Here is a 23,755-nt window from a genome sequence, read left to right as displayed (position 1 = left end):
CGAAACCTTTCTCTCGGTATTGCTATTGCAAGTTAACATTGGAGGCATGAAAGGTTGTGAACGTTTTTTTCAAGCATATCATAGTCAGTGATAGTATCTCCACAGAGTTTCAACTTAGAAGTAATTCTGAACATCGCAGAATTATTTTCAGAAACAGACCTAAAGTCTTGGAGCCTCGGATGAGCCCAATCATATCGATTGTGGAAGAGTGACCAACTTTAAGTTGTCATATCTTTCCTTTAAGCCATTCCACAAAACAAGTGGATCTTTGACTGTGAGATATTCTATTTTCAACCCTTCATCAAGGTGATGGCGCAAGAAAATCAAGGCCTTAGCACAGTCTTGGGCGGATGCTTTATTTTTGTCTTTAATGGCGTCTCCAAGACCCACTGCATCTAAATGGATTTCAGCATCCAACACCCATGTCATATAGTTCTTGCCCGAAATTTCAAGGGCAACGAACTTTCTTTCATAATATCAGTCATAATTAAAATAGGAGAAAAGTTATACCGTAGTCTTCTCAAAGAGCTTCTTGAGACAGTAGAGTCTCGTGCAGATAACGTGTAATAAAACAATAAAGAAGAATATTGCAAAGAAAGAGAGAGAGAATTCTTATTGCTTTTTGGGATGAAGTACAATGGAATGGAACCCTCTATTTATAGGGAGAGGGTGACTTAGTCACCAAGTAATAAACCCTAGAATCTCTCTAAATATAAACATTCACCATAAATAAAATTCTATTTATAACAAAAACCACACAAAAATTAAAGGAAAAGAAACAAAGGACAAGTGGGGGAAAAAGAAAAAAGACAAAGGAAAAGCGAGAAGGAAATACAATTCTAATCAGGGGTAAATTTGGGCAAACAAATAACTGCCTCGTTCAATATTACTTGAAACTTTCTAAAACCCTAAACCCCATTTTTCCTCCATCGGGTGGATAGTGAAGGAAGCATGAGACCTCCAAGAGGACGTGGTGGCGGAGGATTTAGGGGCGGCAGAGACGGCGGCCGCGGCGGTCGGGGCTTCGGCCGTGGAGGGGGTCGCTTCCCTCCTCGTGATGAAGGGCCTCCTCCCGAAGTAGTTGGTACTTTTTGACTCTTCTCGATTTTTTATGTTGCTATATGTAAAATAATGCATTGAAGCAAAAGACTTTCTTTTTGAATATTGAAATGCAGAGATTTCGTCATTTGTGCACGCATGTGAAGGAGATGCAGTGACTAAGCTAACAAATGAGAAAATCCCATACTTTAATGCACCCATTTACCTTCAGAACAAGACCCAGATTGGAAAAGTCGATGAAATTTTTGGCCCCATTAATGAATCTGTAAGAAACCCTTTTTCTCCTTGTTTTATTTTTTCCCTTGTTTTATTTTGCTATTGTAAAATTAGAAATTGGGATTCAAAATTTGTTGCTTTGATGTTATAAAATATGATGGGATTTTTTTTTCTGGTACAGTATTTTTCCATAAAGATGATGGAGGGAATAATTGCGACTTCATATTCATCTGGAGATAAATTCTATATTGACCCAGCTAAGCTTTTGCCACTGGCCAGATTTCTTCCGCAGCCCAAGTATGTGTTTGCTCGTCTTGCTTCATACTTTTAAGACTTCATATAGATGTTTGGCTGTTTGAACTAACTACAATTCTCCTGGTTGCCTTGACCATGTTGTTTTTGGATAGTTGAAGGTTTAAATATGATTTAAAACATTATTCTGGATTTCGGCTGTTTAGATTAACATATATCCTGCTGTTATGTGTGCAAATAAATTTCATGAGTTTATATTATTATTATTATTATTATTATTATTATTATTATTATTATAAAATGTCATTGCTGAAGCTAATACTGTAATCTATCATGACTTTAGTAATGGATTCATTTTGATTCATGACACTGACAGAAAAGTTGTATTTATGACTTTGAGTGGAGCAGTTCATGTTTACGCTATTCACAAATTACCGTCCAAAGAAATAATCAATGTTTCATATCATATCCTATTTGCTTTTCTTGTTTGCACTTGGAATGCAATAACAGGAAAGATAATATTTCCTCCCATTCTTATAGGAGAAATAATCCTACCTTCCATATGGTTTATTTGTTCCAAATGACTATGCCTATTAAAATTAAGTATGGTTATAGCAATATGATTTAGTATGTTATGAACTCAAACTCTGACTGATAGACTTTCAGAATTTCAAAATCATTTAGAAAGATGTTTTAAAGTCATCATATTTGATATGTGCCTTGAGAAGTTTAATCACATCCAATGAGAGCGAAGTTAACCTGAAGCTGCAAGGATATGTTTATGTATGTCTTTTTTAGCAAACATGTAGAAGGTGTGTTCTTTTGGATTAGGAGGAAATCCTTCCTTGGAAAATTAAGGACTATGGCTTTGTTGCTCGAAAATATAAGGTCTATGCGGCTACCAAAAGACAATGTGAATTTCAGAGCCATGTTCAGTTAATACTGCCACATCTTTCTTCAATATTGTGTTTTTTCTGTTTGACATTTAACTAAATCTGAAAAATCTTTAGCAAACTTGCAGAGCGCAGTGTTCATTTCGATGACAATAACAAATTCTACCTTAATGTTTAAGAGAATACAAAATCTATGTTTGACAGTAATCTAATTGAATTGCAACCATGTTTGGTTGATACAACCACCTCTTTCTTTCATATTTTGTTTTTTCGTTTTGGCATTGAACTGAATCAGAATGTATTTCACTATTATTGCAGGGGACAGCAGCAAGCTTCTAGAGGTGGAGGGCGTGGTGGAGGAAGAGGTGGGGGAAGAGGCGGTTTCCGTGGTGGTGGTGGTGGTTTCCGTGGAAGGGGTGCTCCTCGTGGTGGTAGAGGACCTCCTAGAGGCGGTCGTGGAGGCGGTTTTAGGGGTAGAGGGAGATTTTAGAAGCAAATGTAGTATTGTATTCAATTTCAGATATAGTGCTGGGATGTTGTTGAATCAATTGGGTGGGAGGATGTCACTACAATTCTGTTAGTGGAATTAGCTCCTTTTCATTTCCACTGAACTGGAACCATTTGAGTGTCCTTTGCCCATTGAGCACCACCCATCATGATCAACAGCAGTATTAGTTGAATGCATTCTACTGTAATCTGAGATCCTTATGCTTGAAGTTGGTTTATTTTATGCTGTTGATTTTGGTACATATCTTGTACTGGTCGCCCAACTCTTTTTTTTTTTTCTTTTCTTTTTTCTGAAGCATCCTAGACCCCACTTTGTGGGATTTTACTGGGTCGCTGTTGTTTTTTCTGAAGCATAAGTCATTCATTATGTGGGCGATTGCCGTAGATCTCGGAAGTTTGACCGTGGCTTATTTGTACTTCATAGTGCATGATAATGATTCCAGTAGCGTCCGCATTCCAGTGTATCATAAAGCTATTTCTTTCCTACAGGGTGATGCCACTTACCGTTGGTATTTATTACTAGTTGATCTCCTAGACTGCTATTTTCTGTAAATTAGTTTTATTTTACAGTGTTTTTTTTTTTTGCTGTTTTCTTTAAATTAGTTATATTTTTACCGTCTCTAGTATGACGGAAAATGCCTTTTGAAAAAGGTTTTTCAGTGTTTGGTTTGTGAATGAAAAATATAGTCTGAAATCATACAGTATAAATTAAAGTTTAATATTAGCATTAGCAAATTGAACTGTTTTTATAAAAACTTTGAGTATTTAGTAATAATATCTGATTCAAGAGTGTTTTCCGTTCCCGAGTCTCTCGTACTTCTCAAAGCATGTGACGTAGAGGCATGCGCATGAATTGAATCTACAAATTGACTTCTTCTAGGTGTGAGGATTTATACAATATAAAAATCTATATACTATATTAAAAGAGAAAATCTCATTTTATACCCATTAATTCTAAATTATTTACCCTTTAATGTCCAGACCCAAACTATTTACTACTTTTACCCATGGGGCCCAAATTATTTACCTGGCACCTTCTAACTTCCAAGTTCCAACTGCATCGATAATATCTATTAGTGTGGTAGGTTTGTATTTTATGAATACAATATTTTGGAACGACAAAATATGCAACTCCATGTTGCTACTAACATCGCATTGGTTATAACGACCTATAACGCACAATGTGTGAAAGAGAAAAGTTAAGGGATGATTCAATATTTTTAATCATTCAGTGTTTGAAACTTATTCAATCTAATAAATTGTATTTGCGGTTAAGTAAATCCATTAGAAAAGGTAAAACACTCTTTATTAACAAATTTTTTATTTTTAAAATTCAAACACAAAATCAAGGTGAGACTATCCAACGTGGAGGGTTGTAAGCAGGAACTTTCCAGCAATATTGAACATCAGTTTCTTTTTTCCTTCACTGTGGATTACTATTAAAGTCCTATATGCTTATTCCACATAAGTCCTTCAATTTTTTTTTTTGTCTACAGAGAAATGTCAATATTCTAATAATGCAAGGATGATAGCTATACTTCAACATTATACTATTATAGTTTACAATATACTGCAGCGGTATATTGTAATAATTGAAGAAGAACAAAGTTACCTAACAGTATACCGCTACAGTATATGATATACTATCGGAGTATATAGTTATACTTCAACAGTATACTATTATAGTATACAATATATTGTTATAGTATACTGTAATAATATGAAATATACTGTAACATTATATTGTAATAGTATACAATATACTATAATAGTATATATATATATATATAGTATGCTATATGCGATATACTCTTACAGTTATATCCTTTTAGAATTTTTTGAAATTTTTATTGACAACTTATATTATTTCGGTTTAATGATTGAATTAATTTTTTTTTAACTCTTTACGTACAATTATATACCTTGTTGGTATATCTATATACTATAATGGTATCATATGTTAGTTAATATTTTTTGGTTGTATTAGCTACATTTAATTGGTACACAATTTAATTTTTCTTTAGTAATAGTATAAAAAAAGAATAATAAAAAATAGTGAAAATAGTAAATGAAATTAGACTATGAAGAGAAAAAGAATATAAAAAAAAGAAGTTAAATGAAATTAGAAAAGGAAAAAAGAAAAAAATAAGAAGAAAACGAGAAAAAAGAAAAGGAGAAAAGAAAAAAGAAAAGAAAAGAAGCATAGAAATAAAAAAGATTTGGAGAATAAAGAAAAAATTCCCAAACAAAAACTAGTATGGATAGGAATTGTAATTAGTTTATGGGTAGAAAACAAATGGGTAGACAAGGGTAAATAGTTTTATTTTTGTGGGTAACTGTGTCAAAACCCCATATTAAAAGCACGAAGCCCCTTAGCGAAATATCGTTCGCCTTTTTTACCCTTTAAAAATAGATTTCACATTGGACGAAATTGTAATTTTAAAATTACTTTTCTAATATTTAGGACTTTAAAACTAATTAAATTTTTAATTATTCAATATTTCCTTATTTAACTAGGTAGAAAGTCCTAATATTTAGGACTTTAAACTCAATATTAATCATTTCCTTAATTGAATTATTAATATATTACATCTTATTCCTTCTTAATTTCTTAATTTTCGGGAAATTATTCTTTCATCTCTTAATTATATATTTCGTAATATATTTGCCATCAACTCTTTTTTAAAAGTATAACATTGAACCGGAAAAAGATTTCATACGATATTTTAATTTCTATAAAAAGGTCTGAAGTTTTTTTTGGTTGTGCATAAATAATTTAAATCAATATTTTGAGTTATGTGAAAAAAAAGTCTTCCACCTCAACCCCATTTTCCTTTCTTTGATGAATTCGGATGCAAAATTGGGATCCATGATTATATATTTGGATAGAGAAAAAAAACTTTTTCGAGAACAAAGAAATAGTATATTAGTGGATTTTACTTTGCCATAGTGATTTTTTTTTTGTATGTAGAAAATAATTCATATATTTTATTCATTAAAGAAATAGAACAATTTACATTCGCGAGAAATAAAAAAGACCTCTTATGTAATGATCATGTTTATGTCTTTTAGAATGGATTTAAATACTTATTGAGATGGGATACACGCGCAACGCGCGTACTTTAAAAGCACGAAGACCCTTAATGAAATGTTGTTCGCCTTTTTTACCCCTTTAAAATAATTTTCACATTGGACAAAATAGTAATTTAAGTTACTTTCCTAATATATAGAAATAATCATTTAATAATTTCCTAATATTTAGAAATAGTTTCCTAATATTTAGGAGTTCAAAATCAACTAAAAATTTTGATTATTAAAACTTTCCTTATTCAAATCACTATGTAAGGACATTAAAATGAACTAATAAGTTTTACTTTATATAAATCAAACAATTTATTTTTTCTTTTCTTACGTAGACATAGAAATAGAACATGAATATCTTATGAATTTGATAAGGAATTTCAAATTTCTATTCATATACACTTTTTTCCAAGTTAAATATTTGAACAATTGTATGCACGTCAAGTTGTATAATGTTGAGTCCAACATAAAGTCTAACATGTAAACAATTACCTGTACTTCTAACACAAGCTAACGTTGGTGGCCTCCGACCAAATCATCAGTATCTATGCGCTCGTTATCCGGTACTCGAATTCGTAAAGTTCACACTTTTTATTTATTTATTTATTTATTTATTTATTTATTTATCTTTGTTTGTTTTGTATCTTTCCTTCTCTTTTGTTATGATCTAAAAGTTAATTTTTCTTCTATGTGGAACTCTTNTGATTGTTCGCAAAATCTGTATTGAACTTGAAAATTCCCTTAGTACACCAATTTTAATTCATCTAAATTTGTTGTTATAAATGAAGTTCATATTGAAACAATATAATGTGTCATATCACAATTTATCTATATTCATTATGTCAATCGTTTTATTTGAAACTTAATCATATTTTATCTTGGGTGAAATAGACAAAGTCTTACTAAAAAATTTAGTTGTGTTTTTCTCAGCTTGCTACCAATTTTTGTCATTTTATAATACCGTATATTTTTAGAGATATGTTGGAAATATAAAACTTAAACTATTACACATGTATCTCATATATTAGTTTTTAACTATATTTTTTACAACACACAGTATCAGACGATTTTGTATGTGCGAGTATTAGACTATAGGATGTTTTGTACACGTGCAGTGACTAATGAAAAATGAAGAGGATATTAAAAAAATGAGCAAAATGCCTGTATTTATTGAACATAACATATATTGAACTTAATATCAAATTATCGAAGTACTAACGAAAGAAAACTTAACATTAAGTCCAAACAACATAGATTTATAGAAAAAAATATATCATTATTACAATCTTATAATTAATTTTTTATATCAAATTATTTTGCTAATTAATCCCATAAGAAAAAAGACAACTAGATTCAATAATTGGAGGCAAACTTGAAGTCACAATAAGCAGGGAAAGAATTATTCCTCTATTAAGCCAACTAAATCGAATCGATATTCATTATTTCAAGAATTATATATATATATATATATATATATATATATATATATATATATNGTGGTCGCCTGAGTCAATATTACTGGTTGACGCGATGTACACGTGCAACGCACGTATGCTAAAACTAGTTATATGAAAAATAGCAAAATAGCTGAACTTAATATTCCAGGAAGATATCTACAAAAGCTTGTAAATATTTCTGATTCATTCTTAAGAAAACAATAAGGTCAAAGACAATTATAAAACTTTGTTTGATTAATAATAAAGAATTAGACCAAACAAAGTGCCCCTTCTAGTGCTTTCAAGCCATCTTGCACTCATAAGAATGATGGTGTACAACATTTATTTTTCTTTTAAAAGGTCAAGCAAAACTATTGAAATGGCTAAATTTTTGTCAAATTTTGCATAAGTGCAGAAATGAATGTGCAGAAGTATATGAACTCCATGCTTTAGAGTATATGTTTATTTGAAGAAGAAGCAATCGATCGCCTCATTCTTAGGCTTCCCATCCCCTTAGTGTTGTTGCTCTGGCAACACGGTTGACGCCTAGGGTGAAGGCACCCATTCGGAGATCGCAGTTGTGAGTCTTGCACATATCTTTGACATCTTTAAAACCTCTGTTCATGTATGCTTTTAGCTCAGTGTTCACTCTCTCCTCATCCCACATAAAACCTTGGATGTTCTAGCATTACAAAATCATCCAAAAGTTAATATGAAGAGTTATTGACACCACAGTTTGGCTGGAATATGATAAGATATGAAGGTAAAATTGATACCTGAACCCATTCAAAATAGCTGACAGTAACACCTCCTGAGTTTGCATATATGTCTGGTAGAATGACAACTCCTTTCTTTGCCAAAATCTGCATGAACAAAATTAGTTTAATTTTCGTTGTTCTCTTGTCCTGTGTTTCAAATAATAACTGAACTAAAACACTGACCTCGTCAGCTTCAGGATCAGTTGGATGGTTAGCAGCCTCAACAATGTATTTGGCTTTAATGTCTTTTGCATTATCCCTTTAAAGAGATTTAAATGTATCATAAATCTGAAATGATAAGAGCTTGTTAATAACTATTTTTTATAGAAATAGCATGAGAAGAACCTGTTAATTACTCCGCCAAGGGCAGCTGGTATAAGAACATCGCAGTCTTCTACCAGTATAGAATTAGGATCTATTGAATCCGCGCCATGGAAACCTTTAACTCCACGATTTTCTTTCACATGTTTGAGTAGACTTGCTATGTCGATTCCATTTTTGTTCTTTATGGCACCGGTTATGTCACTTACTGCAACAATCTTCCCACCTTGCTCAGTAATGAGTTGTGCAGCCCAAGAACCAACATTTCCAAATCCCTGAAATGAAAGAAATCGTATCAAATTCCAGACCTACCCAACGAAAAGTACTTTCTATATCCTTTTGTATCTTTCCTTACCAACCAATCAGCTAGTGTGGAATTAATTCTGTTCATTTTTGTTTTCGAGAAAAACAGAATAGTTTTCGAGATTAAGTTTCTCCACACTTGTTAGTTGAATTAAGGGCACTAACCTGAACAACAAAACGCTGCCCCGCAATGCTCTTTCCATGGTCTCTAAGCAGTGCTTCAGCAGCAAAAAGAACACCCCTACCAGTAGCTGCATCTCTGCCTAGAGATCCACCAAGATCCTGTTGTCAAAATGTTGAATTTCTCAACTTAAACCAATACAAAGATTGTATAGTTGTGAGTCAAGCTAGAAAATACAGATCACGAGAATAGGTTATCATCAACTGAAAGTTTATTTACACTACTCGGATCGTGTAAAATGAACTATGGAGTGTAAAGGATCGTAAATCAGAAATCAGAATATTATTCATACTTACAATAGGTTTTCCAGTTACCACTGCGGGTGAATAGCCATGAAATTTTGAATACTCATCTAGAATCCACGCCATTGTCTGCGTAAAGCAACACTTCAGTTAGATCCATCCGTAGCATGCCGAAAGGTTAAGGGGAAATGACACTTTCTACTGTCCGATAAAATACTATGCCTGAGACATATATATACCTGTGGATTTGTTCCCATGTCAGGTGCTGGAACATCTGTATGAACTCCAATAAGGTCATGTATCTTTTGAGTAAATACTCGAGTAAGTCGCTCTAGCTCAGAGATGCTTAAGTCACTGGGACTACACCCTATTCCTCCTTTAGCCCCTCCATATGGTATATTGGCAACTGCTGTCTTCCATGTCATTAGCTGTGCTAAGGCATTCACCTCATCCGGATCTACCTACATTACTCATAACCATTTGAATCAGTACCAGACATTGTTACATTAATCAAAAACATGATCTTGAATTAAAGAAACTCGATCAATCTTGCCATTCTGTGTAATTCAGTCAAGTTAAACAACTAACCTCAGGATGGTATCTGATTCCTCCTTTCATGGGGCCTCTAGCATTGTCGTGTTGTACCCTGAATCCAATAAAAGTTGCCAATGAGCCGTCGTCCTTTGGTATTGTACACTCAACCTGCAATATCAGTCAATAAGCACAGCTTACAGAAAAATGAGAAAAGCAACTGCATATAAAAGCACAATAGTGCAAAAAACAAAGGTTAGACAAAACAGTCCAGCACCCAAATGTATGATCTAGCCATCAATGAAATGGTCTGAAAGACTAAACTATGGGAGACTAGGGTCCAACTCTCATCAAAGACAAAAAGATAGAGGCGATTTATTTGGGCTAAGCTCTGATGGACAGAGTCACGCGGTACCTGTGTTAATAGAGATAGCACTGGATAACAATCGAAGTGCACGTAAGCTGCTCAACAACCATATTTTAAAAAATTGTCTCACGTGTAAAAGTCTAGGAGAAAAGTAGAAATTTAAGTCAAACTCAGAATGGTAAGTACAATGTCCAAGATCAACGCAAAATTCAATCTGTCCAGTTCTTAGAATAGCCAGATTATAGGAGGTGCATAATGATCAAAGTGGCCAAATTATTGAAAACAAAAACATGTATTGGCACCCAAATGGAACAAAGAACTCAAGAAAAGAATTGCAAAAAGACACAAAAAAGAAGAAGAATGGGAAACATAAAAGAGCAACAAACCTTAATCTCCCTAAATGGAATGAGAAGGCACTGTTCAAGCTTGGAATCCAAGCCTAGCAAACGAGATGCTAGCTTAAAGTTTCTGTTGGTTGCTGCTAAAGCGTTCATGATTCTTCAAATAGAATAAAAGCTTGATCCCAGAAAGTTACAATCTGAAACAAGACAAGAACAAATCTGGTCAACTCGATCTTGGTAATGTAATTTGAGAATGAAGCAACAAAAGTATTTATACTTGAGTTTATAATGAAGAAGTTTCCTAATAACTTTGCTTATTTTCCCATGTGGAAGGCACTGACATCTTAATTTCCTGTCATCAACACGTACCCTTCTTATCCGTTAATAATCCCCAATTCACATATACATAGCTTGACATTTTTTTCCTTGACAAAAAAACCTTTTTCATGGCTGATGACAGCTATATTATTGCAAAGCCAACGCGTGATATATAAGCATACAGCTAATAAAATATTTCTACATCTTCATCCTACAAGTATTCTGTAAATTTTGTTAAATTAGGTCATATGCATGTATCAGCATTTTTTAAAATAGCAGTGGTCCAGTCAATTTTGTACGTAACTTTCAACTATTTTACTTGCTACCTTTAGATAGCATACTAAGCTGCCAAAGTTTAGACAAATAAAAAACATCACTTTTTGTACTTGTCTTACTTTGATTTAAACCTGTCTTCATGATTTTCACCCACTTTATTGACATAGAGCTCGTTTGGATGGGCTTATTTTGTCAGCATATATATCAAACCCAAGTTTCAACAGTCAAATATTAGTTAAGAATTATTTTTTTCTATTTTTTAGTCTATCCATCTGCAAAATTAACATTGACTAATGACTCTTCTTCCATTTTGCGGTTTCGAGGCTGCTATAAAGGGTCATTGTCTACGTGATAAAACAATTTATTAATATGTTGGAGTATTATTACATGGTCAATTCTTTTTAGCACTATTGGCCCACGAGCTTTATCGAGCCAACGCACAACTACATTAGAAATAATTGTCCGAATATGCCTAACCTAGATTTTGCCTCCACCATTTAAGTCTACTCCAAAAATTGAGAGCATCCTTGTTGGAATTCTGACCTCAGAGAAACTGAGAAGCCATTTCAAATTTGGAGTATTGACGAAAGGGGCCAATAAGACGTTATTTTTACTTCAGACGAGACCATGTAAAGTATATAAATAGGCAGATTAAAGAGTTTAGAAGATAGAAAGGAATGGGTGGAGGGGGTGTCATCTTACACCAGATTATCTCTCATTAATTCTTGTGACACCTTTAGGAGTAGTCTGGTCTGTTTACTCAAAATTGGGTTTAAAAGTTATAACATCCTACGAGGTACCCGTACACTTTACGCAGAGACGGACCCAAGATTTGAAGAACGGGTGTACACTTTTGGATTTCACCAAAATCTGCTTTGTATATAAGGTGCCCACTACTAATATGTCACTATTTTCTAAAGGCATATACATATATACATGGAGTTTTTTGCCGAACTTTACGAGTGTAGGTGACCCCTCTTGGTATAGCATAGGTCGGCCTCTGACTTCACGTGTAAGAAAAAGTAGAGGAACTTTGTCCTACTTCACTTAGTAGGCGTTTGGACGTAAGAATTGTAAAATTCGAAAAAATGGCGAAAAAGTTTTTCAAGTGAAGATGATATTTGAAATTTAGAGTTGTGTTTGGATATAAAATTCAACTTGGGTTGTTTTTGAAGTTTTGTGAGTGAAAATTTTGTAAAACAACTTTTTGCAGTTTTTCAAAATTTCGAAAATTTCCAAAATGCATCTTCAAGTGAAAATTAAAAATTATATGAACAAACGCTGATTTCGAAAAAAAGTAAAATTTTTTTGGAAAAATCTTCCATCAAATTTTATGTCCAAACGGGCTCTTAAAATTCAGCAATCACAATCTCACAAATCCACCTTTACCCTATCCATTGTCTTTGTTACTAAAATTTGGCTGCTTGCAACGAAACCCTTTATCTTGTGTCAATATTTTACTTTTTACAATATCTGTTTGGAGGGGGAGGGTTGTTTTGACCTTTGCCTACTTTATTTTGGGGCATGTGCTCCGGGGCTAAATAATTGGGATTAGACTCCATTTATGTTGGGATCGAAATAATATAGTGCATGCGGAAGCTAACAATGTAAACTTGGTGGACAATAAATCAGACAAGATAGAAAATATACTAGAATAGGACATTATAATAGGGTTTAGATAGTTAACCTACATATAAAAACTAGTATAAAAATATAAAAACTATTGAGAGAAAAATCTCCCACAAACTAGACTCTTTAATGACTACATTGTGGATGCTATTGTTATTTTTCTTGTTGGGAGAGGAAAACGTCAATTTATAGAAGTACAAAACTTGTCCTTTTAGAAGTCTTTTTTCCTTCCTTCAAGAAAGAGAGTCATAGTAAATTAGAACTTCGGGACAAAAATCCTAACAATTTATTGTATCACATTCAATAGCTTATTGCAAATTTCTCCATTTGACTATAGTGGAAAGCACTATGCTTGTATAAAACTCTTCAAGACCAAAAACAGAGGAACCAACATATTAAAAAGTGGTACGAACACTTATACCCCTACCTTACCTTACGAAGTTAGAGAGGCTGTTTAGACGCTATATGTTCGTTAAAACAGATAGAAATCTTAGCATACCTTAGGTACGGCAGTAAGTCCGCTGCAGCCCCCCTAGCTAGCTTCTGGTATGCCTTTAAGCAAGGAGAGTAAAGCAATACAAATTACTCTTTTCACAAGTCTGCCTACAAATTTATACCCCTGAAAAAAAACACAGTATCAGAATTAATTCCTCCAGAATCTTTCCCTCTTTATTCATACAAGTACTTTATACGAAACAAGTGTATGTTGGTACAAAACAACGTCAGAGTTCATCACTTCACTACCCTCAAATCCTCTTCACATTCATGTACACTTAACGTAAAGACAAAAAAATATCCAATTTTTGTCAAGAAACTAGCCCCATAAATTTCTGAAGTTTGTACTATTTTCTTAAAAAGTAGGAATTCTAAGATGGGTATGATAGTAAAGATTAATTTATTTAATGAAAATAAAGAAAGAAAAGATTTATAAAGGAATATGAATATGATGCTCATGTGATATGGTGGGGGTGTGCTTAGTTCACATACAATCTAGCAGTGGCATATATCAGAAGCAGCAGCTGAAGGGAGAAGAAGCAAGAGAATCATAGTGTCATACATCAGCTTTCATTAAAATCCCACCAAAGTGTTTAAGCAGAGAAAAGAAGAATAAAATCCCTCTATCAAACTAATAGAATCACAAGTCTTTTCTCCTAGCGAATACTACTACTACTACGTGAATCCGACGCAATGCCCACGTTCCTCTACTTTTAGTTTTAATAATCACTTCTTGGTGCTGTCTTTGTAAGATTTTATGTTTTATTCTGTGATATTTATAGTGTGATAACCTAGAACAAATAAATGGTAAACAATATGCTATTACATGATAGTTTAATAGGGTTATTGCAAGGGTGTCATGAATTTGCTGCATTCATATATATATATATATATATATATGGAATGATCAAAGGTTCCTTAAGTAACGGTAGTATGTCGTACTTGAGATTCTTTCCATTTTCTTAAAGTTAATGCATTTCCTTTTAAACAGGGGAGAAGCGAGATTTTGTAATTATTGTACAACTCTTAGGGGTAGTAACTTAAGTTTGAGAATGAAGAAGAAGCGGTCAACCTGTTATAGTGTTGAATCACGACAATATAATGATCATCAAAAGCTAGCGTTACGTTAAGGAAGAGTTAGGGTTATCCTCTGCATATATATGCGTTTCATCTTGCCACCTTTTTTGACATTGACATTGTCTATGCCCATTTATTTGATGTAAAAAGGAGTGGTTCGGAAACTATTCTAAAAATCAATCTATATGTTAGAAAAATAGATTTTGATCTATAGAAGTTACAACATGTTCTTTTCAAAATCAACAAGTAACACAAAGATAGATCTCCACTAAAATAATACTCCAATAAATTTTTTCAAAGATACTTTATCAAGAATTAGTGGGAGAATACGTAATTACCCTCAACTAGTCTCAATTTGCCAATTGTCACACCTTCTTTTTCTACCCCCGAAAGGGGTATAAGGGAGTTTTTTCAATTAAAGTGACAAAATCGAAAACGGGATCATTTATTCAAATTCAGAGTCGCCACTTGGGATAATTTATGGTGTCCCAAGTCACCGGTTTAAAATCCTGAATCGAGGAAGTTGACTCTTATTTATGATCTACGAACACAGAAATCCGGGTAAGGAATTCTGTTAACCCGGGAGAAGGTGTTAGGCATTCCCGGGTTCCGTGGTTTTAGCACGGTCGCTCAACTATTATTATTGGCCTTTTTATTCTAATTTTAAAATAATTTTTTGAACCTATGTGCATTTTTATCCCTTTTAAACCGCTTTTAATAATCCACGATTGTCATACAACTAATTATTTTATTACACATTGCGAACATGTCACGGGAACCGTACCCACGATCTAAAACATGTTTATTTTATTAACAAGATTAAATTGTGGCCGGGTCACATAAATGTACCCCCGAATTTAGAATTGTGTATCACAACCACGTCACGGGAACCGTACCCGTAGCTATGATACTTTATTTAATTAACGCGCCTAAAGCAAAACTACGAGAGTTCAAAGCATTTCTCTACATTAATAAAGATATTGATGTGAGGGCCATAGACTATGTGATTGGATGGCACACCTTAACTCATTTACAAAAAAATTGTACTCAACTAAAGTGAATTATGGATGTTCAAGCTTAATCTAATTAAAGTTCAATTCTAAAACTACTAGTTGTAGGTATGCATTGGACAATATACTAGACATTTAATTATCTGGGGTAAACTGGACCAACGATAGGCCCAATTTAATATTTGATCAACAAATAGGGTGTTGCAGCTGCCTGGGCTCGAAGCTGAGCCCAAAAGGAACAGATCCTCAAAGACCTCATCAGGTCTAATGTGATCAGAGCTATCTTGTTTTGGGCTGATACTCGGCCCAACAGTCTCACAAAACTTCACATTAAAAATCAACGTAAAACTTTATATAAAAAAAAAACTAAGGATGAAGACTATTGAGCTCGAAATTGAGCCCAAAGCAAGAGAAAACCAGATCTGGTCGCTCTAGGCCTCGTGACGAACAGGCCAACTTATGCGGCCAAAATCAAGCCCTCATTCAAACTGAAAACCTTAAACATACCAAGGCCTTTCTTGATATTCAAGTTGCTTTAAACACACAAATAACAAAACATGATACTAAAATCTGAAGATCAATATGTTGAATCAACTGTATTATCCACATGACATGCAAAACATTGATATTAGCCAGAGTAATTGCACATAACAACCCTGAATCAAGACATGCTGTTTAGGAGAGAAAACTTCAGCTAACTTCGACTTTAAGAACCAAAAAAAACTGGAATTGTGATTAAGGACTACTAACATTGCTAACACTTAGTTGTGAACTATCAGATAATTACAAAAATACTCTCAAAATCCAACATATCCTAATAACGACCACATAAACTATTATGGCTGCCTAATATTTTAAAATTGTCCAAAACAATATTTGGAATTGACTAAGCTAACCTGATCATTCATATGAATACTAAGTTGAGGCTAAACATCTAGATTCAGAATATTTGTACAAAACCAAGATGCTAAACTAAACGAACTGTAAATAACATACATATGAAACTACAGTTTTAACATCTTGAACATCCAAATTTCTCATTACAGCACAATCAAAAATATATTCTTTACAGCTTCATTTGCCATTCAAAAAGTTTATAGGAGTACCTGGAAATCAAGAACAAAGCAAAAATAGAGTAAGAATTTCAGCCAGAAAGACAATAGCAACTAATCAGCAACACAGAGCTCCAGCTTAGTCCATATTCGAATCAGAAATTCAGAAAATCCAGAGAAAATTTCAGAGTATTTTTCTTTTACTCTAGAAAATCAGAAGAAAACTAATTTAGCCTTTTTTATCAAATAGTGCAGAACTTTTTGGGTGCTTTCTAGGGTCTGACATCTGTCTAAGGAGTGAGGGAAAAGTTCTATATATAAGCCCTCAAAATGCCATGTGCTGTAAAACAGAATTAGGGAATTATTCCCTCACACAGCCCCTAAAAGCATCTTTTTAACAGAATTGGGACAGCTGGCAGCCTCTAATTGGTTTGAGCATTTTTGTGCTGAAAAAATAGAGCCAACTGCCCCAAATTCTAGAAGCTTCTACCCAAACTTCTGTTTGAATAACCCCTCCCATGACCCCCTTAAGTTTTTATTTGTTCAATTAACCCCCTGTAAGTCCTGTTATCCCAAATCAGGACCAACAACACAAAACCAGAATCAAAACAAAAATAAAGATCAAAGGAACAAATCCTTATGCAATTAACCTTTAAACTAACCCTAAATTCATTTGACATGAACTGAATCAGGAATGAAACAAAAAAAAATTCAAACCTGATACTAACACGAGTCCAAAACTAACAAATAATGAACCATTTTTAAGAATTAAATCAATTAAACAGATCAACCTATTAGACTAGGGAATCATAACAACTAATGGAAACTAGACTACAATGATAGACTAGACTGATTTAACAGTTAAACTAATTAGACATAAGCTAAGCCAAATTAAGAAACCTAATAGCAATTAACAAAACGATGAATCTGAGGCCAAACACACAGAATAAGGAACCCTAAACCTCTTCGTTTTTGGTCAAAGAAAGGGAAAATAGAAGCAAACAGAGTGAAGAAAGAGAGAAGAAGATAAAGAAGAAGAGAAGAACGAGGAAATAGAAAAAGGAACAGAAGACTAGATATACCTATACTGAACGAACGGTAGTTGGCCCAGGCGAGAACTCCGTCCTTCTCCGATTTAAGTCGAAATAGGTATTAATCGAATGTTCTCGTTGAGAATAAACGATTAACACCAGTTTCAAGCCTAAATCGTCTTTGGAAGCTCAAAATTAGGTTTTGCATGCCACCAGATCTGAAATTGGTGGGATTCGGGTGAGATTTGGTTGAAAAGGTTTAGGGATTTGGAAAGGGGAGGGGACGATGGTAGCAGGGTTAAATTTTGGGGTGGTTTGGAGAAGTTCCGGCGCCGTGAGGCGATTTCCGCCGGCGGAATAAGGCGAAGACGGTGGGGGGATTTTAGGGTGGCTGGTTTCTCTTAGGGTTTGGTTAGAAACCGAGTGGAGAGGGTTTCGAATGGGGGGGGGGACTGCTTCGGACAGTCTTATATGAAACCAAGGCCAGTTCCCATCCGTTGGATCATACGAGATCAACGGATGGGATTTGATTGAATTAAATGGCGACGTTTGACTTATACAAGGGGTTGGACCGGATTTGGGTAGGGCCTGGATCGGATCTGAGTCGAAATTGATTGGGCTTAACATATTTGGCTCAAATTGAGTCTAAAACAAACCTTTCTTCTTTTGTTTTTTTTTATTAATTAATTAAAATCCTAAATTAAATCTTAAAACAATCTAGTTTGCAAAATTAAACTAATTATCTAATTATGATATTTACAAAATTAGTTGATCCTAAATTAAAGAAAAGAAAATTACTAAATTAGCATTGAAGACTAAAGATGTAAAATGAAAGATTTTTTTGTGATTTTCATTTTAATAAAGCAATTAATTAACTAATTAATGCTAAAATAAGAACGCAAAATCTAAATGCAATGCATGATATTTTTGATATTTTTCATGATTTTAACAGAATTAGACGTGCACAAAAAAAATGCAAACAATTAACAGAATTCTACAAAAATCCTATAAAATTGCAAACAATTTGGGAATAATCTATTTTTTAATTTGTAGGAGTATTTCACATAGGGCAAAAATCATGTGCTCACAGCTGCCCCTCTTTGCTCGGAAACACGAAGAGTTTTCGGGCAAAGATAAAGTGAGCGGATACGAGCGATTTTTTGCCCGTTTGGATACTCCATGGGAAGAATTTTTGAAAGATCTGACCGAACCTTGCTTCCGAGGTTTCCTACATATCCTTGGCTACAAAGGAATCAAGTCAGTGTAGTTTTGGGAGTATTGGTAGCTGGGACTACCTGGAAGCTGTGATTTCACTGTTGCTGTTGTTGCTACTGCTTGCTGAACTCCTCATTACACAAAGACAAAATGAAAAGAAGCTAGGCTAAACTATGATCTATGAGTTACAAGAATCCTATCTATATATCTTCAAACTTGATCTTGAAACTTCTGTAGCTCTGCCGTGCATCTTGAACTGTTGACTTGCACTCTTGAGGCGAGCCTTTGCTATTTCTAACTTGAATCGGCCTTATCCTTCGGGCGGGTTCCTGCTGTTGTCTTGAGCTTACTTCTGAAATGAATTCCCTTGTTTTCCAGGTGGGCGCCTGATGCTGAACTTCGAAATAAATTCCCTTGTTTTCCAGATGGGCGCCTGATGCTTAAACTTGAAATGTATTCCCTTGTTATCCAGGTGGGCGCCTGATGCAAAAACTTGAAATGTATTCCCTTGTTATCCAGGTCGGCGCCTGATGCAAAACTTGAAATGTATTCCCTTGTTATCCAGGTGGGCGCCTGATGCCGAAACTTTAAATGTATTCCCTTGTTATCCAGGTGGGCTCCTTATGCCAAAACTTGAAATGTATTCCCTTATTATCCAGGTGGGCGCCTGATGCAAAAACTTGAAATGTATTCCCTATGCAAACACTTGGAATGTATTCCCTTGTTATCCAGGTGGGCGCTTGATGCAAAAACTTGAAATGTATTCCCTTGTTATCCAGGTGGGCGCCTGATGCCGAAACTTGAAATGTATTCCCTTGTTATCCAGGTGGGCGCCTGATGCCGAAACTTGAAATGTATTCCCTTGTTATCCAGGTGGGCGCCTGATGCAAAAACTTTAAATGCATTCCTTTGTTATCCAGGTGGGCGCCTGATGCCAAAACTTGAAACGTATTCCCTTGTTATCCAGGTGGGCGCCTGATGCAAAAACTTGAAATGTATTCCCTTGTTATCCAGATGGGCTCCTGATGCAAAAACTTTAAATATATTCCCTTGTTATCCAGGTGGGCGCCTGATGCCAAAACTTGAAATGTATTCCCTTTGTTATCCAGGTGGACGCCTGCCATTACAACAAAACAGACAAAACAAAAGAAACTTTTCTGCCCCAGTTTGATACTGGGAACATCTGTGAGTGTTAACCGAATCATGTTATCCAAAGAGCTACAAGAATTTAAAAGCTAAATCCAATTATCCAGGAGGGTCCTGACAACTTAAAATTAAATCACATTATCTAGGAGGGTCCTGACAACTTGAAATTAAATCCAATTATCCAGGAGGGTCCTGAAAACTTGAACTTAAATCCCATTATCCAGGAGGGCCCTGAAAACTAAAATTAAATCCCATTATCCAGGAGGGTCCTGAACATTTAAAACAAAATTCCATTATCCAGGAGGGTCCTGAAAGCTTGAACTTAAATCCCATTATCCAGGAGGGCCCTGAAAACTAAAATTAAATCCCATTATCCAGGAGGGTCCTGAACATTTAAAACAAAATCCCATTATCCAGGAGGGTCCTGAAAACTTTAAATTAAACCCCATTATCCAGGAGGGTCCTGAAAACTAAAATTAAATCACATTATCCAGGAAGGTCCTGAAAACTTTAAATTAAACCCCATTATCCAGGAGGGTCCTGAAAACTTCAAATTAAATCCCATTATCCAGGAGGGTCCTAAAAACCTTACGGTCGAACCTGTCTGGCACATACTTTCCTCTTGGAGGGTTCCTCCGGAACAAACAAAATTTCCTGCCCCTGTTTCAATCAAAGAAAATTTTATCAGTTTGAAAATGTGGTGGTTAGTTTGCGGCATTCTTGCTGAAGGTGGACTTTCCACTGCCATGCTTTGTTCCGATTAGCTGCCTTGGATTGGCAAAGAATTGTTTGACCTTCTGATTGAACCTCAACCAACAGGACCCTAAATGACCCGAGTGCCCTACACTCATCCTACTGTTTTACATTTTTGTCTTTCAATTTGAACCTCTGTATTTCCCCAAAGTTCACGAAACCAACCGACCACTTGAACTTCCACTAACACCTTATTTTCCATTTTGCATCATGCTATTTCTGGTATGCTTTGGCTGCACTTTGCTTTGTGCAATTTGAAAATTAGTAATAAGCTTTGAAATCCTTTCTTGCTTGCTTAACAGGGCTAACATTGGAAAAGTCTTAGAGAAGTAGACCCAAAATAAAATGAAATGAAATGATTTCGAGAGTTAGGAATAAAGAAGAAAATTCGAAACAGGATGACCGTTTGAGGAAGAAAGGGAAAAAAGACTTATCTGAGCGAAGCAGCTGGTACCAATGATCATGACATGCATTTCAGATTAATCAGCCCAGACCGTTCACCTAATCATATTTCATTTTGTGCCCCGTCTTCATACTTTGAAACCGGGATTTTTCGTAATCCAATCTCTCTGCGAAGTCACGAGCCTTATTCGGCTTGCAGTGCCCTGACGGGTTTTCACCAACAAACCTCTCTCATTGGTTCATCTCTCAACTCACTGTCATCTTACGGTGCCCACGAGGGTTTTCACCAATAAGACTCTCTCATTTAATTTTCTCTTAGCTTTCCATCGCCTTACGGTGCCCGTAAGGGTTTTTACCAATAAGACTCTCTCATTTATTCATTTTTCCTTGTGTAAAACGGAGTGTTTCCCTGATGTGAATCATACCTCTATCTCGCTTAACTTGGCATTCCTCAAAGATTGATCGGAAGGTCTTTCTTTGGACCGTAATGTAGGCTTTTGGATATGGTTAGAAAGAAAGGATATCATAAAGGCTCAAAAACAACTTAAAAGGGCTTAGAATTACAACTTTTGGAATCACATCTCTTACAAAAACCACAACTTCTGCCCCAGTTTCTTTGCCTGGGGAATTTTAAATTTTTATTTTGATGGGGCCGAACCGTGAGGCTGCCTACGTATCCTTAAAAGGAATCAGGTCGAACGTAGTTCAAGACATAGGAATTGCTTTGTTTTTGTTACCCTTTTTTCTCTTTTTTTTCTTTTTTCTTTTCTTTTCTCTTTTTGCCTTTCTTTTCTTTTTTCTTTGCTTTCTTTTGCTTTACCTTTTTTTTCATTTTTCTATTTCTCTTTTTTCTTTCTTTATTATCCTCTGTATCTGTATTTCTAGACTCTGCTTCTGATTCCAAAAGAGGGATATGAAAGAAAATAAATAAGGCTCAAAAGGGGTAACAAAGGATAGAGTGTTTAGATAGCAGAATAAAATGCCTTCATCATTCCAATATTCAAGACATGCCAAGTACAAACGACACAATTAGACAAACCAAAGAAATCATGCATAATATCTTTTGATTCCGTCAGAATTGATAGCCATATCTACACATTTGCCTTCTATATCTGTTAAATACAAAGCACCATTGGACAACACTCTTGTTACAATGAACGGCCCCTGCCAATTTGGGGCAAACTTGCCTTTAGCTTCAGCCTGATGTGGAAGGATGCGTTTCAATACTTGCTGATCCACTTCAAATTTCCGGGGGCGCACCTTCTTGTTGTATGCTCTCGCCATCCTCTTCTGATACAATTGGCCATGACATACTGCTGCCAGTCTTTTTTCATCAATCAGACTTAATTGCTCCAATCGGGTTTGGACCCACTCATCATCATCAATTTCTACTTCAGCAACAATTCAAAGGGATGGAATTTCAACTTTCGCGGGTATAACTGCTTCAGTACCATATACCAACAAGTAAGGAGTTGCACCTACTGAGGTGCGGACAGTAGTGCGGTAACCCAACAAAGCAATAGGCAACTTTTCATGCCATTGCCTAGAACCTTGCACCATCTTTCGAAGTATCTTTTTTATGTTCTTGTTGGCCGCCTCAACAGCTCCATTTGCCTTGGGGCGATACGGAGTGGAATTCCGATGTATAATCTTGAATTGCTGGCATACTTCTTTCATCAAATGGCTGTTAAGATTGGCGCCATTGTCCGTGATGATCACCTTGGGGATTCCAAACCGGCAAATAATGTTTGAATGAACAAAATCGACCACTGCCTTCTTGGTCACTGATTTGAAAGTCATAGCTTCAACCCACTTAGTGAAATAGTCAATGGCCGCCAGAATGAACCTGTGCCAATTTGATGCTGCTGGCTCAATCGGTCCAATGACATCCATGCCCCAAGCAACAAAAGGCCAAAGTGCGGACATTGTATGCAACTCAGACGGCGGAGAGTGAATCAAATCACCGTGTACCTGGCATTGATAACACTTGCGCACAAAGCTGATGCAATCTCGTTCCATGGTGAGCCAATAATACCCTGCTCGAAGCATTTTCTTTGCCATAACATACCCACTCATATGCGGTCCGCAAACTCCGGAATGCACTTCGGTCATGATAGTCGTGGCTTGTTTAGCATCTATGCACCTCAGCAGTCCAAGATCTAGAGTTCTTTTGTACAAAATTCCCCCGCTCAAGAAAAATCCACTAGCCAAACATCGAATTGTTCTCTTTTGATCACCTGTGGCCTGTACCGGATACACCCCCATCTTGATGTATTCCCGGATATCATGGAACCATGGTTCACCATCAAGTTCCTCCTCAACCACATTACAGTAGGCATGCTGATTACGAATTTGAATATGCAGTGGGTCAACATAAGCCTTATCCGGATGGTGTAACATTGATGCCAAGGTAGCCAAGGCATCGGCAACCTCATTATGGATCCCAGGAATATACTTGAACTCTACTGATCTGAACCGTTGACAAAGATCATGCAAACATTGTCGATACGGTATGAGCTTTAAATCTCGAGTCTCCCATTCTCCCTGAATCTGGTGCACCAACAGATCCGAATCTCCCAAGACCAAGACTTCCTGGACTCCCATATCTACAGCTAACCTTAAACCTAGAATGCATGCCTCGCACTCCGCCATGTTGTTAGTACAATAGAAATGAAGCTGGGCCGTAACAGGGTAGTGATGCCCTATTTCAGAAATGAGCACAGCCCCTATTCCGACACCTTTCATGTTAGCGGCTCCATCAAAGAAAAGTTTCCAACCTGGCTTTTCATCCTGCTCCACCTCGTCAATATGCATCACCTCTTCATCAAGAAAATAAGTCCTCAATGGCTCATATTCTTCATCC

The 23,755-nt window shown here is 35.4% G+C and overlaps 2 protein-coding genes across 4 annotated transcripts; one reads left to right on the top strand and one right to left on the bottom strand.

Annotated features, from left to right (window-relative positions):
• Positions 1-903: 903 nt before the first annotated feature.
• Positions 904-3,311, top strand: LOC109212765 (putative H/ACA ribonucleoprotein complex subunit 1-like protein 1). Its single transcript, XM_019376441.1, has 4 exons — positions 904-1,084; positions 1,176-1,324; positions 1,457-1,572; positions 2,739-3,311. Exons 1-4 carry the CDS (start codon positions 952-954, stop codon positions 2,908-2,910), a joined length of 570 nt encoding a protein of 189 aa, XP_019231986.1. The 5' UTR covers positions 904-951; the 3' UTR covers positions 2,911-3,311.
• A 4,307-nt stretch (positions 3,312-7,618) lies between these two features.
• On the bottom strand, positions 7,619-13,791 carry LOC109212764 (glutamate dehydrogenase B). 3 transcript variants are annotated; one of them, XM_019376438.1, is made up of 11 exons: positions 13,699-13,791; positions 13,211-13,330; positions 10,534-10,685; positions 9,838-9,951; positions 9,489-9,710; positions 9,304-9,378; positions 8,992-9,108; positions 8,548-8,798; positions 8,386-8,461; positions 8,221-8,307; positions 7,619-8,126 (listed from the first exon to the last, which is right to left on the bottom strand). In XM_019376438.1, the coding sequence occupies exons 3-11, from the start codon at positions 10,639-10,641 to the stop codon at positions 7,941-7,943; spliced, it is 1,236 nt and encodes a 411-aa protein (XP_019231983.1). In that variant the 5' UTR covers positions 10,642-10,685; positions 13,211-13,330; positions 13,699-13,791; the 3' UTR covers positions 7,619-7,940. The 3 variants fall into 3 exon arrangements, with proteins under 3 accessions (XP_019231983.1, XP_019231985.1, XP_019231982.1); XM_019376440.1 differs by lacking the exons at positions 13,211-13,330; positions 13,699-13,791 and adding an exon at positions 10,858-10,946; XM_019376437.1 differs by lacking the exons at positions 13,211-13,330; positions 13,699-13,791 and adding an exon at positions 10,766-10,857.
• Positions 13,792-23,755: the final 9,964 nt, after the last annotated feature.

Source organism: Nicotiana attenuata, unplaced genomic scaffold, assembly GCF_001879085.1.
Source record: "Nicotiana attenuata strain UT unplaced genomic scaffold, NIATTr2, whole genome shotgun sequence".
Lineage (NCBI taxonomy): Eukaryota > Viridiplantae > Streptophyta > Magnoliopsida > Solanales > Solanaceae > Nicotiana > Nicotiana attenuata.
This window is presented reverse-complemented; position numbering and strand designations above follow the sequence as displayed.

Excerpts from the sequence above, each read along its gene's own strand:
- LOC109212765 (XM_019376441.1), top strand. The coding sequence starts at position 952 with ATGAGACCTCCAAGAGGACGTGGTGGCGGAGGATTTAGGGGCGGCAGA. Across the intron at positions 1,085-1,175 it reads GCCTCCTCCCGAAGTAGTTG|AGATTTCGTCATTTGTGCAC; the intron begins GTACTTTTTGAC and ends ATTGAAATGCAG. Across the intron at positions 1,573-2,738 it reads AGATTTCTTCCGCAGCCCAA|GGGACAGCAGCAAGCTTCTA; the intron begins GTATGTGTTTGC and ends CTATTATTGCAG.
- LOC109212764 (XM_019376438.1), bottom strand. The coding sequence starts at position 10,641 with ATGAACGCTTTAGCAGCAACCAACAGAAACTTTAAGCTAGCATCTCGT. Across the intron at positions 9,109-9,303 it reads TGGTAACTGGAAAACCTATT|GATCTTGGTGGATCTCTAGG; the intron begins GTAAGTATGAAT and ends TTTTGACAACAG. Across the intron at positions 8,308-8,385 it reads CTGATCCTGAAGCTGACGAG|ATTTTGGCAAAGAAAGGAGT; the intron begins GTCAGTGTTTTA and ends TTGTTCATGCAG.